This window comes from Setaria italica, chromosome I (assembly GCF_000263155.2).
Source record: "Setaria italica strain Yugu1 chromosome I, Setaria_italica_v2.0, whole genome shotgun sequence".
Taxonomy (NCBI): domain Eukaryota; kingdom Viridiplantae; phylum Streptophyta; class Magnoliopsida; order Poales; family Poaceae; genus Setaria; species Setaria italica.
The window spans coordinates 30,390,209-30,408,223 of NC_028450.1; the positions used below are offsets into that span (position 1 = coordinate 30,390,209).

An 18,015-nucleotide genomic window follows, 5' to 3' on the forward strand; every position below is an offset into this window, starting at 1 on the left:
TAAGAGATTCCTGGATGCATCGATGAGATTGTATTCTTTTTGCATGGATTTTTGTTTCTGTTGTTGATCAGTGTTATAGGCTGTTACATAATTCTCCAACCGTGTTCAGTGATGGGAACCGCAATACCATGAGCGAGAATATGTATCTTTTGATCTTTTCTGAATAATCGTTTCATTATACGTTCGGAGTACATGAAGTGTTGCACTGATACACACCATGAGTTCGTAATGTAAGCTTTGAATCGGTAATCCGTGCATGCCTGGGCATTTCATTTTGTCAAAATCGTCTAGGTGCAAGAGCGGTTTTGTGTTTTGGCAAAACAATTTACGGCTTGTGCCAATCGGTCTCCGGCAACAGATTGGTTTTGTGTTTTGGCAAACAATTGCCTCGTCGGATTACGTTTTCTGGCGGGAGAGACGGAAACATACTGCCGCCTCCTGGTGCTTGGAAAAAGGGCAAGGCGCGAAGCTTGCTTCTCGATCGAATTCTTGTCGGACTCGGAACCATCCGGCGCATCGGAAGCGCGTGGCGGCGACCGTCTCCGACTCGAATCACTCGCCCGGGGACGATTAATAGCACCCCACCATGCCTCCATGCCTCCACATCCATCCTCCCTCTCCCACCGGTCCTCTTCTCTGAGTTCTCCCTCCCGGCGTCCGGCGAGACCCGCGAGAGTTTGCTCGCCCATTCGACGTGCGGCCAACCATGGGCGCCCTTCGTCGCGCCGCTCCCGCTCCCGTCGCCCGCCCGTTCTCGAAGCGTTCGCGGGCAGCCGCACCCGCGGCTTGCGGCGCCATGGCGCGGCAGTCATCGTCGACGACCCGCGGAGTCGGCGGCGATCAGAAGCTCTCCGCGCCCTGCCCGAAGTACACCAAGGTCGTCCGTAATGGCGTCGTCGTCGAGATGGAGGTCATTCCTGTCGGCGGCGACGGCGAGGTGCCCAACGCCCGCCCGTTCGTCAAGCCGCCGCGGGTCGTCGAAACCGCTACTTGTGGCACGATGGTGCGCGAGAAGAAGTCGGCTCGCCGCGCCGGCGCAGACGAGCAGTTCTCGTTGCCCAGTCCGAAGCGTACCAAGGTGACCCGCGACGGCGTCAAGACGATCTCCGTCGAGCCTGCACTGGGAACCCTTCGGAAGAGGATGGCCGCGGAGCTCGACGCCCTCCACGCCCTCCTGAGGAAGGCGGAGCTCTTGTCCAGCGGCAACAACGAGCGGTCCATGGCCGCCGCCGAGCCACGATCGGAAGCGCCGGCGGAGGCTTCCATCAAGACGCCACCGGCGCAGCGGACGAAGGTTTCTACTCCCGCGAAGATCGTTGAGTTCGAGAGCGCGGAGGACAAGAACGAGTTCGTCGACATCTGCGGCGGCGTCTCCCCTGCCGTTCCCGTTGAGAAGGCTGGCGAATCCGGCAATAGCCCGATCTCAAGCAGCGATTTTGGAAGCTCGTCTTCGAGCGATTCAGATTCAGACAGCGACTCCGGAAGCTCATCTTCGAGTGATTCAGATTCGGACAGCGAATCTGACAGCGATCCCGACGAGACCGTCGACGTCCCGGTTCCACTTCCACAGGCGGTCCTTCCCCAGGAGAACGGAACATCTGTGCAGCCGGCACCGGAACCGGCATCGGAGGTGGTGCAGAGTAAGGAACCAGAGAAGCACTCTAAGACCGATCTGATCGCCAAGGCGAAGATCCGACGGCAGCTTCTGGAGATGGAGAGGGCGGTGCTGCCCGACGAGAGCATCCACGCACGGGACCTGCGGCGCCTGTGCATAGCCGAGTATGGCCGTCCCGGCATCATGCAACGGCTCGGACTCTTCCTCAAGGCCGACGCGTAGAGCGGTGCAGATTGAGCTGGAGTAGGATAGTTTGTCTGAATGGACATGTCTGAAGTCTGCTGCAGTATGTGTTGTGGTGTCAAGCATGTAACCTGAATCAAATATCACCTGAGAGTAAATGTCTGATAGATGTATGTTGTGCCATGTAGCTTAAATCAGTTGTCACCTGATAGCAAAATGTGCTTCAGGGCTGGGTATGCCAATATTTCAGCATGTAACATGTAAACTTAATCTGTCCCTTTTAGTTCTGGGCAACTTTTGATGCTTTATTTGTAACTATAGATCGAGTTCTTGATGAAGTCTCATGTGACTCTCACTGATGCATAGATCTTTCATTGTGTATCATCAGTTCATCACAGTGGCTCTGAATGTGTCTGACGCCTCCGGACAGCAAATGTGTGTTATGGATGGGCACGTTAACTTTACTCGTTTCTTTCAGTTCTAGGCTTCCAGCCTTTCATGCAAGGTTTGATGTTCTATTCTTGTGCTAAACTGCTCTCATTTGTCTGCACTTTTAGCTACACTTCTTGTTCTTTCTTCATTCATTTTCTCGTACTGTAGCTCAGTTTCAATCGAGGGGAAACAAAGGTGCAGCCTTACACGTATTACAATCAGAATACAAAGACTTTTGCAGAATCATGCACTTTGTTTCCACTTCCCACCCTGGATGCATCAACAGGTTCACATACAAGTTTCTTGGCACACGCACATGACAGCTTTGCCTAAGGGTCACTTATTAGAACACATATTTTGGCAACAATCAACCAAGCTCCTTCAGCCTTCGATCATGTCATTCCTATATCTAAGTTTTCAGCCCCCAACTTTTGCGACAAGGAGGAATAACCATTAGCAGCTACGGAGTAGTTGCATGAGGTGAGCATGGCGCGGTGGGCTCAGAGTTCTCTTTTCTACTCAAGAGATGAAGAGAGGATTCTGTTTGACTGTTCCAGGCTTCACTGTTATGCACCGGAACCGTCATCACTACATAAAGGCCTGGGGCTTGCAAACTCTAGACGGGCTTCGAAAGCCCAAGTGACGCGGTCTGCCTGCAAAATACGGCCTGGTAGTCCAGCTGGGCCGTTGGGCAGAGGTGCCACTGGCCGCATCGCAGACAGCCCAAAAGGGTTATGCGCTCTGACCTGTGTGATTCTCCAACCGTATTCAGTGATTGGATCTGCATTTGTATCTTTTCCGTTCAAAAAAAAAGAAGATGTATCTTTTCTGAATAATCGTTTCAACGTATATTCGTAGTAAACGAATGTGCACCGATACACACGTTTGAGTTCCTGAGAAACCCCTGTATCATGTTGTCAAAATCCTCCAGGTGCAAGATCGGTTTTGTGCTCTTGGCAAACAATTGGTGACTGGTGCCAATCGGTCTCGATTGCCGCTTTGCAACTGTACAGAAGATCGGAAGGATCACCGCCATTGCCTAATCAGATTACGTTTCCTTGGTGGGTAGACGGAAACAAATTCCCGCCTCCTGGTGCTTGGTGAACAGGCAAGGCGCCAAGCTTGCTTCTTGTTCGAATTCTTGTTGGAACTTGCAAGTCGGAAGTCGGAACCAGCCGGCGTAAGCGCGTGCTGGCGACCGTCTCCGACTCGAGTCGAGGCCCCTCGCCCGGGAACGATAAAACCAATCGACGGATCCATGCCGATCCCGTCTCCTCAATCGATCCAGATCCATCCTCCCACCGGCCCTCTTCTGATCTTCTCCCTCCCGGCGAAACCTCTCGATCGCTTGCGGCGAGACCCGCGAATGTTTATCTGCTTGCTCGTTCGCCATGCAGCGAGCCATAATGGGCGCCCTTCGTCGCGCCGCTCCCGTTCCCAGCGCCCGCCCGTTCTCGAAGCGTCCCCGGGAGTCGTCGACCGGCCGAGTCGGCGCCGACCGGAAGAAGCTCCCCGTGCCCTGGCCGAAGTACACCAAGCTCGTCCGCAACGGTGCCGTCGTCGAGATGGAGATCATACCTGTCGCCCGCCCGCTCATGAAGCGGCCGCAGGTCGTCGGAACTGCTACTTGCGGCGCCATGGTGCGGGAGAAGAAGTCGGCTCGCCGCGCCGCCGCCGCTCAGGAGCAGTTCCCGGAGCCCAGTCCGAAGCGCACCAAGGTGACCCGCAGCTGCGTCGTCGAGACGTCCGTAGACCCTGCGCAGGGTACCCTTCGGAAGAGGATGGCCGCGGAGCACGGAAGCAGAGGAGCACTCCAAGGCCGATCTGATCGCCAAGGCGAAGGTCCGCCGGGAGCTGCTGGAGATGGAGAGGGCGGTGCTGCCTGACGAGAGGGACCTGAAGGATCTCTCCATCGCGGAGTATGGTCGTCCGGGCACCATGCAACGACTCGGGCTCTTTCTCAAGGCCGACGCGTAGAGCGCCGCAGATTGAAGTGGAGTAGGATAGTACAGTATGTCTGGATTCTGGTGTGGTATGTGTTGCTATGTCAAGCGTGTAGCCTGAATCAAATATCACCTGAGTGCAAAGGTCTGATGTATGTTGTGCAAGTAGTCACCTGACACCAAATGTGGTTCAGAACTGAACATGTCAACTTCAGTTGTCTCTTTTAGTTTTGACGCATCTTTGAAAAGAGTTTTGGTTCATCTTTGATTATGTACCATCAGTTCATCACAGTGATTCTGAATGTGTAATGGCATGTCTGATGTCACCAGACAGCAAATGTGGTTTTGATATTCCATTATAGGCACGTGAACGTTACTTGTTTCTTTGAGTTGTAGTCTTTTGGGCAATATTGATGCTCTGGTCTGTGCTAACGTGCTCTCATTGTTTAAACTTTTGGTTACACTTACTGTTCTTTCTTCGTCCATATTCTCAGACTCTAGCTCATTTTCTACTCAGGGAACAAATTAAAATTCAACCCACCAGAATATGCTACTGTCACTTATTACAACGTACATTTTCGCAACAATCACCTAAGCTCCAGCCTGCAATCATGCCATTCCTGCATTCAAGACTTCAAACCGCAACTTTTGCGACAACAACGAACAGACACTATTGACCGGCCAGTTGTTTGAGGTCCTGGACCTGATGCTTCCTGTGCGATGGAGATGTTTTCTATCTTCCACAAGATAGACAGTATCTCGTGAAAGATAGAAAACATCTGAATCGTGTAGCTTAGAAAACATCTGAATCGTATAGCCCAGGAACCAGGAAAGCCCAATATCATGTCGGCCCAAACTAGCAAGGCCATCATGCATGATGCGTGGGTATTTCCTGTACCATTTTTCGTGCACATGCGCGTGTACTATGGTCATACAGACTAGCGTTGCACACATGCTAGATGAACAACCTTTTTTCATGGTTGTGCTTTTATTCAATATTTCATGAACATCAAGTTGTGAACCACAAACGTACGGATCATTGTAGCTTTTCCCTTAGAGTATTATATCCAAGGTTTATCAATCCATAGATCAGCAGCGAACTGACTAGGGTTCTCTATCTAGCTAAACAGCTCTAATCCTATTAAGAAGTATGAATTGCATATAAATGTAACCCAATCTCGAGATAAGCATTATAAATAGGGTAAATAGATCACATCCATGTATATATAAGGTAACACAACAAAAGGTAGCATGAGCCTATTATCTTCTTGTTGGAGCTCCAGCCAAAGTGGTAGCCAATCTATGCAACACCTTGGTAAAGAGTATCTCTTAAAAAGGCGGCTCGCAAGCGGTCTACTTTCTTATGGTCGCCCTTGCGAGGTGCGTGTTCACGTCTCCAATTTCCTAAAGCTTTACCTTAACGACTCCCTCAATACTCGCCATCGATCCTACTCAACATTACGCAATTGTTCGACCTTTTCCTCCCGCATGCTGTCACCATACAAGAGTAATCACACCGACTTCCTACGCACTACTAAGATGTATCCGTAAGATATAGACTAATCACCACGATTACATCTATTCCTACTAAGAATATATGCTAGCTAGTCATATGAGAATAAGCATGCATCATAGTAGATCAAAGTAAATATAAGATTAGATTGACATCACCATCGTGTGTACATAGGCCATGATGATGACAAGGCTCGGCTCTGAAACTCCACCATGGCTTCGCCACGCAGGGACGACCATGGCGGCTAGGGTCTAGCCTAAGCCATCTCTAGACAACCTTGAAGATTTGTAGCGGCCCTCAGCTCCCTCTGGTGCGTGTCCCTCTATTCGTCGACTTCTGGTTGATCCCCCTCGGGCTTGGTGAATTTTCGAGGTATTTATAGTCTAGAGAGCTCGTGGGTAAAATTGGAAGGTGAACGGGCGAAGAAAAGGGTAGGCCGATCGGCCTGGAGGGGTCTCCACTTTCCTAGTAGACGTGGTGGTCGAGACGGCGATGATTTAGGGTTTCAGGTTTCTGGGAGGCGGGGCTCCAATGGCCGCCGGCTTTAGAGGAGAAGGTCGGGAGGCAGCGGTAGGCTCAGCGACGGTGGTGATACGACCGGTGGCGGAGGGCGAGACGGTGCAGGAGCGGCGCTGGCCGGGCAGGGCAGGATGGCCGGTGGCTGGTGGCGGGCGTGACAACAAGCTTCGGATTAGGAAAGGCGGGGTAGAGGGCGGCGGTGGACAGTGGGCGGGCGGCTGGGTGGTGGAGGCGGCGGGGGTGGGGAGCTGCCCGGGGAAGAAGATGAAGCTAGGAAGGAGAGGATGGGCTGATGTTGGACCGAAAGTTCACGTCCCTATCTATCCCACGCTATGAACAGGAGCAAATGCCCCGGCGATGGAGTCGCTGCAGTCTGCAGGCTGGCCGACATCGATATGAACGGCCAACCACACAGACATCTTCAGTGGCGCCAACGAGCGAGCCCCACGCTAAGCTCCTAGCCACGTACGCCACCGCGCGGCTACTCCATCGCCCCGTCGAGGCATTGAAGGACGCCAGGTCAGCAGACGGCGAGGTGCAAACCCCACTTGCACGAATGCAGACACCACTTGCAGAAACAGCTGATCCTCCCTCCGGTCGCGGCTGCACAATTTCAAGACAGACAAACGCTGGAGTCATCTGTCCCGATATGGACCTCGTCTTTTTTATGCTCCATATAATCTTGCTCGATGAAGTGGTTAGTACGATTTGAGAGCTGAATATTTCGTTGTAGGAGATTAGGTCGTGCAATAGTCTAGCGTGCTGGTCGAGTGGTCGACCAAATCCCGGGAACGTGCTGATAGTCCCCTCTGCTGCAGCGAGATATTTCCTCTTTCCTGTATCGAATCACTGAGCAACCAGAGCTTCACAGAGAGAGAGGAGAGCGACCGGAAGGGCCAGCCGATACGCGATGCAGAAACGCGCGTTGGTGGTGTGCGCGGCGGCCGCCGTGCTCGGCCTCGCCGCGGCCGTGCTGGGGTTCGCCGCGGAGCGTTTCAAGAACAAGGCAAGTTCTTAGCAAGCGGCACCCGTCTAACTATCTGCTCCTACTCAAACTTTGCGTTCTTATTCCCTTCTCCGTGTCTGCTGTAATTAACCTGATCGGATCATGATTCAACCTCCCGGCGGCCGCGCAGGCTTTCGTGAGGTCCGACGTGTTCCGCTGCGAGTACCGGCGCACGCCGGCGCTGGGCTGCGGCGTCCTCGCCGCGCTGCTCTCGCTGGCCGCGGTGGCGCTCGTCACCGCCGCCAGCGGCTGCTTCGGCCGCTTCGGCGCTGCCGCGCTCCCGCCCGAGAGGCGGCGCGGCTGCGCCAGGAACGCGTGCGCGGCAGTCTCGTGGTACGCTGCTCTCCTCCTACACAGGCTAGAGGCTACGGCCCTCCGATAGTCCGATCACACGCTGCGCCGCGGATCTACCAGCTTTGATTAATTCTTGCTGCCGAGCTGCAGGCTGTGGGTGCTGTCGGCGGCGGTGAGCTTCCTGTACGGCGCGTCGCGGAACGCGGGAGGGACGGGGGGATTCACCGCGGTCAGGCGGCAGCCCGGGCAAAACGGCGGCGGCGGCGGCTTGGACTTCGTCTGCAACGAGCTCCGGGACGGGGTCTTCGCGTCGGCGTCCATCCAGGCCGTCATCGCCATCGCCTGCGCCATCACGGCCTACGTCGACGCCCTCCAGCAGAGGAACCGGACGCCCACGCTGGGCGTCGCGATGGGGCAGCCAAACCAGGCTCCCGTGGCTTACCCGGCTCAACCTCCGTACGATGCCTACGGCGCCAACAAGCAACCTGCAGGGACAGCTTGAGCCTGATGAGGTCGGCTCCAGCGTGTTTTTGCCTTTTCTGTGGTGCTGTGCTAGTTTACGTGCCAACTGGCTTTGTAGCGTTCGCATCTCCTCATCATGTACTTACGACTTGCCAATTTGTAAGTGTGACTCATCACTTGGTATACGCCTCTGTTTTCAAGTTTGCTAATAAGAAAAGTGTAAATTTGAGCCAACAAGTCACATACAATACGTTTATACCATCATAAACTCTTCAATGAATCACTCTTCTACATGTGTAAACCTTCATTGAATCTAATGATCTTGTTTCTTCCACAAATGCATTATTTCATAAAGTAAATTTTCTCGGCCGAGTGTAAATTTGTTTAACCTGCCCATCCATCCATTCAAGCCCTAGAACTAGGATAGCCAATCTTTATCTTTATCTTTATCTTTACCTATTATTAAAGCAAGTAACGTCTCTGCCTGGATTTTTCGTCCGTCATGGTCATTTTGCAAAAAAACCCCTGACGTTTCGTGCAATCAACCCGCGGTCCACCTTTGAAGAGACGGGGGGCTCGGTTGCTAAAAAGTGCAAAGGGAGGGTGTTAAAGGTAAAAGAGCTTCCGCCGCCGCCGCCGCAACTCCCCGTCCCCGATCCCCTCCCGCTCGCCGTCCCGGTCCCGATCCCGATCCCGATCCCGCTCCAAGACCCCTCCCCCCAACCTCCGCCCCAACGCCGCCGCGCTCTCCTCCACCCCCACCTCCGCGGGGGCCGACTTTGCGGCCGCATCCGACTCCGATGCCGATGCAGGCGGCGGCCGCGGCCGCGTCTCGTCCCCTAGGCGCAGGGACCGCAAGGGTGCCCCCCGCGACCGCCTCGACTCCGATGCGGACGCCGACGCTAGCGCCGGCGGCCGCGCCCCATCCCCGAGGCGCCGCCGCAAGCGCTCCCCCAGCTTCCACTCCGACTCGGACGCCGACGCCGGCGGCCGCGTGCCGTCCCCGAGGCGCAACCGCGAGCGCACCCCCCGCCTCCACTCCGACTCCGACTCCGACAACTCCGCGGCGGCCGCCGGCTCCGAGGACGACGGCGCCGGCGCGGGCGACGCCTCGTCGTTGCCCCGCGCGCGTCGTTCCTCCCGCATCGAGACCTCCAACATCAAGCCCGTCAGCACGCGCCCGATGGAGGCGCCCCGCCGCGCCCCCGCCGGGTCCTCCCAGCGCCGCTCCAAGCGCCGCCACAGCTCCCCGGGGCGGGCCTCCCCGGAGCATCAGAAGCGCCCTCCCCGGGTTTGGAGCCCTGAAGACGAGATCACCATACTGAGTGCCCTCGTTGAGTGCCGTGCCAAGAAAGGCCAGCTCCCGGCGTCGATTCAGGACACAGGCAAGGTACACAGCCAGATTAGTGGTCAGCTCACTGCTAATGCGTCCACTACCCAGCTTAGTGATAAGGTTAGGCGCCTGAAGCATAAGTACAAGTTGTTGTTCACCCGTGCAAGGAATGGACGGGATCCTGACTTGCCAACGCAGCATGAGCGTGATGTCTATGAACTTAGCAAGAAAGTATGGGGATTTAAGAGTGGTGATATCTTAGGAGGATCTCATGCATATGAGGATACTGGAGATGCGGAGAGCAATGAGGAGCAGGAGATTGAAGAGAGTGATGATGCTATGGAGAATGGGTGGGAGCACCATGAACGGCCGGGCAAGAAACCAAAGGCATTTAGATTTGAAAATGGCAATGGCAATGCACTTGCGGCTGTGGGTAGGGCTAGCCATGGCAATGGTAGTGGGAGAGATGATGCTGAGAAGGGAAAACAAATGTACCCTTACCTGTGGGAGGCTGTTGCGGAGCTATCGAAGGAGCACCCGAGCGGACCAATATTCAGAAAGGCATTTGGTGTACTTGAGAAGTCAAAGGCACAAGCTATGGAGGAGAAGCTGCGGAAGTTCAGAATGTCAGAGATAAGGCAACAGCTGCATCGGATGGACCTGATGAAGGAGACAATGCGGATGGTGCTTGATGCACTGGAGGGTTCATACTGATTAGGTTGAATTTGACGAACTGCTGGATTCTGGAATCTGTGGTTCGGTGAGTATGTTGCTCAAAAAGGGGGACCTAAGTCTTCCAGTTGCCTAGAATAGTCTTGGTCTAATGTTATGGATATATGGTTCGTTGTTCTACTTTTGTGGCGAAGGATATGATGTCCTTGATCCCAACTAAACCTAGATCAAGGAGTTATGAACGCTACTTGTTATCCACCCAAAAAGGTTATGCTTTATGTGCTTAGGTGCTAACTTATGCCTATTTGTCATGTTGCTGCTGCTATGTTTCTGTTTAATGTTAATTACATCTTTGGCTATATTCGTTTCAGTTTTCCCGTTTCAACTGCATCTGTGCATATGAATGTCATTGCATTTCATCGAGGTTGAATCTAGCTTGACATTAGCCAAAATTTTGCGACCCAGTGAACTGAACAATTACAAGCTTGTTGCTTGTTAGGTTCTTCCAACCGGAGGAAGTAAATCGGTGTCCGCTGAAATGATATATGTTGGATTGGTCAGGACTCAAGTGTAGTTATATTTACCCTTGATGTCTGTCATGTCACTCCCCTGCACTTATGGTTTGCTAGATTTGACTTACAGAATCTGAAAAGGCTTTTTCAAGTTTTTATATAGAATACTTTGGAAATCGTCTCACTGTACTGTTATAGGATAGTGGTCAATCGCCCTTTTGTAAGCGATGTGACCATTAAGTGCTTGGAATTGGAGAATGTAGAAATCTGGATACCTGGAAAGATTATTTAGAGCGGCACGCGCCGGACCTCTAAATAATCTTTCTCTGCCCGGATTTTCGTACGTCGTGGTCATTTTGCAAAAAAACCTTGATGTTTTGTGTAATCAACCCGCAGTCCATTATTATGAATAGTCTGGGTGTCGGATTGAAAAAGGAGGAAAGAGAGGGGGTTTAAAGGGAAAGTTCTTCTCTAAATTACGCCGCCCAACGGCACGCACGCTCCCTCAAGTCTCTCCGCCCGTCGCCTCCGTCCACACGCGAGCCCCTTCCTCCACCGCCCCTCCTCTCGCTAGACACCGAATCGGAGCTTGGGATCCGTCGATTTGAAGCGGCAGTACTCGTGCGGAGGAGCATCGACGGTTGAGCTGGATCTGTACATGGGAGTCCCGCAGGGGCCAGTGGCCTCTCCCGTGACGATTCGACCGGCGGAGGTCGAAATCGAGCCGGTGGCCGGTGTGCTGGACCGCAGCGAGGCTCTCGAGCCGCCGATTTGGGGGTGGCGCAGCTCATCTTGGCTGGATTCGGCCGGGCATGGGGGCTGCGCAAGATCCGGCGAGGAAGGTCCGAGCGTGGGGCGACAGGGCTTGAGCGGCGGCATGGCGCAGGGAGTGCAGGGGTGCAGCTCCCCCAGCTCGCAGCGGTGGCGTGGATCTGCCGGTGCTGCCCGCAGCACCGGCGGGGGACCCGACGGGCGGTGGCGGCAGAGCTCTGGGCGGCCGCGGCACCGGTGGGGGAGCACGACAGGCTGTGGTGGCAGATCTCCAGGTGGAGCTCGAGGGCGGTGGAGTTTCGGGGGGGAGCTCGAGGGCCGGCGAATCGAGGTCCGGGCGGAGCTGGAGGGGTGGCGGCGGAGCTCGGGGAGCGGGGGCAAGCGAGCTTGAGCGGCTGCTGTAATCTCTACCGTCTTTTTTATTTGCTCGTGGGCTATGCTTCAAGTGCGGGGAACTACCCTGTATGCGGTCCATGTACCCTCGCCTATGAAATGGATAACCCTTGCAGCCATAGCAGCAGGATTTTCAGGGCTTCTGTCATTATCTCATTGGATTGCCCACTTCCGGTACTTCCAACTGCTCCTCGGATCTGCTGCGTCCATGAGTCATTCAAAACTTTTATTTATTTAATATAAATCCAGATTTCAAAAGAAAACAAGCGTAAGAAAAGTAAACCAACCAATATCGCTAATGTACTACTATTGGTGTCACCACTTATACCTCTGCATCTTGTTGACTCTGACATACACCTACATTGTATATGTGGACCATAAATTATATATTATAAATAATTCATGTGGAGTATAAAATATAATTTATCATCTGAGTTTTGTACATATTTATTGAGTTACCGCTGTGCCATAATTTTCTTTCTCCCGTTGCAACGCACGGGCATATTTGCTAGTTACCAAAAAGAGAATAAAAGGAAAAGGATAGGTAGCACATATAATCCCGTTCCCATCCTCAATGATTTTTACGAATGCCACACTTTTCAAATACCTAGGACAAGAAATTATGTAATTAAAATTATTATTGTAGAGTCTTGATTGCAACTAATTCTGCTTTTGTATAGAACAAGCAATGCCGCTTCCTGATCATAATAAATAAAAAACACAGATCAGTGGTGCGGGGAATATCGGCAAAACATTACAGGGTCTGCTTGTGGTAAGTTCCTTCGTGGTCAGTTTATTCCAAGATGAGATGATTGATCGATCTATCAACAATGAGCTAGGGGCATTTACCAGTGAGAAACTTCTGAAGGAAATTGCGTTAGTAACGTGTTCTGATGAGGAACAGATGATGAGATCAGAGGAGTCTGCTAAACATATAGAGGAGAGATTAGTACCTTACCCGGAGAAGATTGGGTTGTTTCTCTGGAATCTGGATAGAAAAAGGGTGATGCTGATAAGGACAAAGGTTATCTCAGAGGCTCAATAGCGGTTTGCCTTGCATGGTGACTGGAACATTGACTTGGAATGCAAAGAAGCACCTACAGTAAATGATGTGAAGGAGGGAAAGGAAGCTGTTGGGTCAGTGGGGATGATTAAGCAACAAGCAGAGAAGAAAGGGAGAATAACACCGAAGAAGATATGGGGTCCTGTTCAAGTGGAAGAGGACAAGGAGAAGGGCTGATGATGGAAAGAATGGAACGTGCTCAAGTCTTGAAGATGAAGGTTAACCTGAAAGATCCAAACCAAGGTTAATCTAGAAGTTCATGGACCTAAGTGAGTGCGGGAATAGTTTAGGTACCCCTAGTGCAGTTCACTCATCGAGGTAATGGCATGGATCCGCAATTTGTGTGTGTCGCTGCTCCTATACATATTATTATTTATAATAATCTAGCTCCATTCACAAGAAATTATGTCCAATGTAGAATGTCACTGCATGTTGATATATTTTCTGCATAATGCTAAGCAAATATCTGTGGAGACAACAATGCTTCGGTTATGATTCTTTTGGGCTCAGTGAGTCTTGCTATGTTTTTTCTTCTTCCATTTATATTATTATTTGGAGTACCAACTTATGTGAGCAGGCTACTATTGCAAATATTGTTGTTTTCACCTTCCATGAAATATGTTGTGTCCGTGTCTGTTCTTCTATTGTTGATAGGATGAATGTCAATGCCTCCTTTAGTATGCCTCCATGCAATATCTCTTTACGATGATGGCTTCATTTTAGAATGATCAATGTCTTCACTCTCTCACATTTTAAACCTATTTAATTTGAATAGTCCCTATGTATCAACTTAGTTCTAGGTTCTTCAACTTAGAAATGTGTTTGTAGAGCTATACTGTCAAAATTTGAAAAAATTAATGGAAATTTGCTGCTTCTTTTTTTTTTCGGGGGGGGGGGGGGGGGTATGCCCCCTTACTTAACCCATAGCAAAACTATTTTGATAGAAGTCTATTTGTATGAAATGTAACTTATAATTAAAGTTTGGAATAGTTTCACTTTTTTATGACTGGTGTTGGGGATCGCCCAAAAAGATAGTCACCCTTGATGTCGTTCTGCTCACTGTCAATAGCACAGTTCATTGGGACATTTAATCTCGGGTAAGACCCCTTAACCTCGGATGGAAAACATAATGCTGAGAAGCAACCTCAGCCTCGCAATCCTAAACTTTGACCCGAAGCCAGAAGACATTCGCTGATCTTTTTAACTAACTAAAGTCTGACCTCGAGAACTCGAAGCTAACCACGAGTATCGAGTTGTCCGCTATCTTGTGCAGGATCGCAGTTTTGGACCAGGGAGCAAAGCGCGAGGTTGTGTGTTTCCCGAATGCGAAGCTAAGGCGATCCAGGCCCCCGAAGCTAGGTTAGCTTCGGACGCGAGGTAAGCGTGGAAGTGTTGAAGCAGTCAAGACGGAATTCACGGAACTATGTGAGAGTGTGATTCCCGGAGCTGTCGGAAGGCGTAAGAAGCGTGATCTCCAAAGAACTTTTGTGTAAAACATATTCTAGAAATGTAGTGGTTGGGTAGGGGTAAATGTGGAATGTAAAGTGCCCTCCAAGACACTATAAAAGGGGAGTCCTACCATAAAAGGAGATCCCTACCCCTTTGTAAATTTTACATTCACTCTTTTATGGAATGAAAGTATAAGGGTTCTTCGCACCTTGTTGTGTCTGAGGATGATTAGATCTTTTGAGAAAGAAAATCGCACCATGTGTCCTTCTGTTAACTTGAGATCACCCCCTTTGTTTTGAAGACTTACTTCACGACCTGATGCTACAAATATAAAGGAGACAATATTCGTTCTATTTATCATCTACATGTTGAAGTGCATTTGAAGAAGAAAAATTCCAAACAAAAAGAAAGAATTTAAGGTACATGTCCTACCTCCACAGCAACGTTCCGATGGTGATGCAATACCTGTTGTTCTCAGTGCTGGCCCTTTCTTTCTTTCGTTGCACAGAGTAGAGAGTTGTAGACCTAGTATTTGTTAGATAGATTAGTTTAGCTGAATCTTTCATTTGATACATATATACTGCACTTCACTGCACTTCAGTGATTGCCACAAGGTGCTCCTCCGTCGGCTGGTCCGAACCATGTTCTTTAGCCTACAATAAAAATACATGTTCAATTTTCAACGAATTTATAGACCAAACATATAAATCCTAACAAAATAAACTATGAAAATATCTTACAATCTCGTTACTGGTACTTGTAGTTGCAGTGGTCATGGACAATTTGATGTACAGTCCATGTCTTTCAACATAGTTGATCTCGTTAATACCAACTTAGCTTCATGAACATGCATGAAGCTTTCTTATGAGCAACATAAAAGGTGTCACGGAGTGCCTATGCCCCCCCCCCCCACCCCAACGCAAAAGAAATCAGATTATTTAAAGGAGTTCTACATGCACATTGAAGGTATTGTAAAAATAAGGTATTTTAGAGAGTTCCACAACTGAATTTTCAGCTACACCTATTCTATATAAATTATAGAAAAAGCAAAAGTTTCACTATAACTACAAGTCAACTAGTGAAAGACATGAGGTTCCCAAGGTTGATGATTACACTGGCTTTTGTTTCTTATTATCTGTGCAGTTATGTTTGCTGCTGGGAAAATCTATGCTTCAACAAGAGCAATGTACATTGTAGCAATTACATAGGTACCCAAAGGTAAGCATCTGATCATCAACTGTTAGCTTTGGTCGTCCAAAAGAAACTTAAAATTATCTTTATGCAACACTTGGTTCACTTTAATTACATAATTTGCAGTCGACCAAATGAGTGACAATCAGTCATCAATGACGGACAAAAAAAAATCAAAGGGGAGAATATAGTTGCAGTTGTATTTGCAAGCACTGTTCGATACGAGAGCCCATAAAAAATCGAAATAGCACATTATTGCCGTCTGAAGTATGTCTTCCCAACTTTCATCATTAAATAGGATGAAAATGCTAAATCTAAAAGCATGGTAAATAGACAGCACAGGATATCATACGATATTTTCAAGAGTATGAGACATATGAAGATGTTAATGAAGCCAGATAATCTCTGGATGAAGTATGTCTTCTCAGTAATACTTACTGGTTGCTATGGACGTAACATCTCCACAGCTCACAGCCCATCGAATGATCGAAACCACATCAGTTGCCCAAGCAATGAGCAGGTGCAGTGGTCAATTGTTTCTACCTCCGATCCTGTCGGTCCGCAAATGCCCCGGCGATGGAGTCGCTCTGCAGGCCGACATCGATATGAAGGGCCAGCCACACGAACGTCCCAGCTGCACGTACGTTTTAAGACGGACAACGCAGGAGTCATCTGTCCCGATATGGACCTCGCGTCCATCCTCCATATAATCTTTCTCGATGAGATCATCCATTAGACTGATCGGTGGCTCTGTCACAGTAGGAATTGAATATTTCGCTGCAGGAGATCAGGTCGTACGTTAGTGTTATGTGCTGGTCGACCAAATCCAGAAACACGTGGAGCGAGTCCTTTTTATACCCCCAACAAGATAGTCCATTTAGTCCTTTGCTGCAGCAAGATATTTCCTCTTTCGTGCATCGCCTCACCGAGCACCCAAGCTTCACAGAGACAGAGCAGAGCGACCGGAAGGCCAATCGATACGCTACGCGATGCAAAAACGCGCGGCGGCGGCCCTGCTCGGGCTCGCCGCGGCCGTCCTGGGGTTCGCCGCGGAGTACTCCAAGTACAAGGCAAGCTAGACGCCCGCCTTACCATCTCTGTGGTGCGCACCTTCTCCTCCTGCACGGGCTACGCCGCGCGCGCGCTTCGGGTTAGTTTTGATTCGCGCTAGCTCCGTCCTGCAGGTTGTTCGTGGTGCCGGCGGCGGTGATGTTCCTGTCCGGCGCGGAGCGGAACAAGGGAGGCATTCACCGTGACCTTTCGGCGGCCCGGGCGCAGCAGCGACGGCCGCGACTACGACGTCGTCTGCTCCGGGTTCACGGACGGAATCTTCGTGTCGGCGTCCATCGCGGCCGCCATCGGCGTCGCGTGCGCGATCGCGGCCTACGTCGACATCATGCGGCACAGGGACCGGACGGCGCGGCGGCCACGCTGGGCGTCGCCATGGGGCAGCAATACCCGGCTCAACCTCCGTACGGTGGCTGCAGCGCCAAGCAACCTGGAGGGACGACAGCTTGAGCCTCATGACGTCGGTATTCCACCAGCGTGTGCGTGTGGTTGCTTATCTGTGGCGATGTTACTAATCTGCGGCGATGTGCCGCCACTGCGTCACGATTAATTGTGTGCCGCTGTATTATGTGATAGTGTACTTCGCTAATTGACTTTGTAGCTTTCGCAACTCCTCATCATGGTTATTTGGCAAATTGTAAGTGGGATTCATCACTTGGATAAATTGGTTCGTCTCGGCTCTCGTTCATCTTTTCCAAAGAGGAAGTACGTACTCCTAGCTTTGTGAAACGGAAGTTTGGTTCCAAGTTCTCTCTCTTCGCTGCAGTGCAGTCAGGTGGATTCTCCTTCAGCTCGTTTGGTTAGCGTCGTGAGCTCGTCCGGCAACCAACCAGAACCGGCCGGTTCGTCCGACGTTTTTCTGGAGCGGATGCACACCACACACTACATGGAAATATCTTTAACGGCACAAACCAAACGAACAGGTGAGACTTGGTTTTTGAATCGGATGATTTCCGATTGGATCGTCCCGTACAACCAAACACATTCCTGGCATCCCACCATAAATGATGACTTAATTATATTTTTTACTAAAATAATATTTAATACCATTGCGTCTCGTTACTGTTCAGTATATGCATGAATCAATACAATCCAAGTCGATTAGATTTTGATCCCACACCGGCCGGACGCCCGTCAGACGGTGAATCGTGTCCCGAGACTCGACTGGGTCCAATTTTTCGGACGAGTGGCACGCTAACTTGCACGTACGTGTACAGCGACTCAGCAAGCAGCAGCTGGAATTTTGCAATTCGTTATACGTTGGGTTGGGTGGTTCTGTGCGGGCTTCTTGCGGATGGTGGGATCGGCAATTGGGACAACCGGACAAGTTGTTTGTGCTGGTTTTGTACAAACTGCTCTCAAGTACGTTACATTCATCTTCTGATGATCAATTACTAGGTTTGCTATCGAAGATGGGCTAACTACTTGGTGCAATTACGGCAACGCATGTGAAAGTTGCGTTGATGAAGGTGCTGAGTAGATAGTATTTTTGAAGCACTTGCATCGCCAACCACCTCGACGATGGTGATTTAGCAGAGTTTGAACTTAATTTTCAAACTTTGGAAAAAAAAACACACGTGTTGGCCATATGTCTAT

General features: G+C 50.6%; 3 protein-coding genes and 1 long non-coding RNA gene across 4 annotated transcripts; all 4 read left to right on the top strand.

The window, feature by feature from the left end:
- The first annotated feature begins 796 nt into the window (after positions 1-796).
- On the top strand, positions 797-1,837 carry LOC101786244 (surface protein-like). The gene has a single exon (XM_004955012.1). It carries the CDS (start codon positions 797-799, stop codon positions 1,835-1,837), a length of 1,041 nt encoding a protein of 346 aa, XP_004955069.1.
- A 5,024-nt stretch (positions 1,838-6,861) lies between these two features.
- LOC101768168 lies at positions 6,862-8,260 on the top strand. Its single transcript, XM_004952988.3, has 3 exons — positions 6,862-7,211; positions 7,342-7,544; positions 7,656-8,260. The coding sequence occupies exons 1-3, from the start codon at positions 7,116-7,118 to the stop codon at positions 8,005-8,007; spliced, it is 651 nt and encodes a 216-aa protein (XP_004953045.1). The 5' UTR covers positions 6,862-7,115; the 3' UTR covers positions 8,008-8,260.
- On the top strand, positions 8,013-10,333 carry LOC101786642 (STOREKEEPER protein). Its single transcript, XM_012845384.2, has 2 exons — positions 8,013-8,017; positions 8,589-10,333. Exons 1-2 carry the CDS (start codon positions 8,013-8,015, stop codon positions 10,012-10,014), a joined length of 1,431 nt encoding a protein of 476 aa, XP_012700838.1. The 3' UTR covers positions 10,015-10,333.
- Positions 10,334-16,096: 5,763 nt separating this feature from the next.
- On the top strand, positions 16,097-17,101 carry LOC105914677. Its single transcript, XR_001164382.2, has 2 exons — positions 16,097-16,453; positions 16,536-17,101. It is a non-coding gene; the product is annotated as an uncharacterized LOC105914677 (long non-coding RNA).
- Positions 17,102-18,015: the final 914 nt, after the last annotated feature.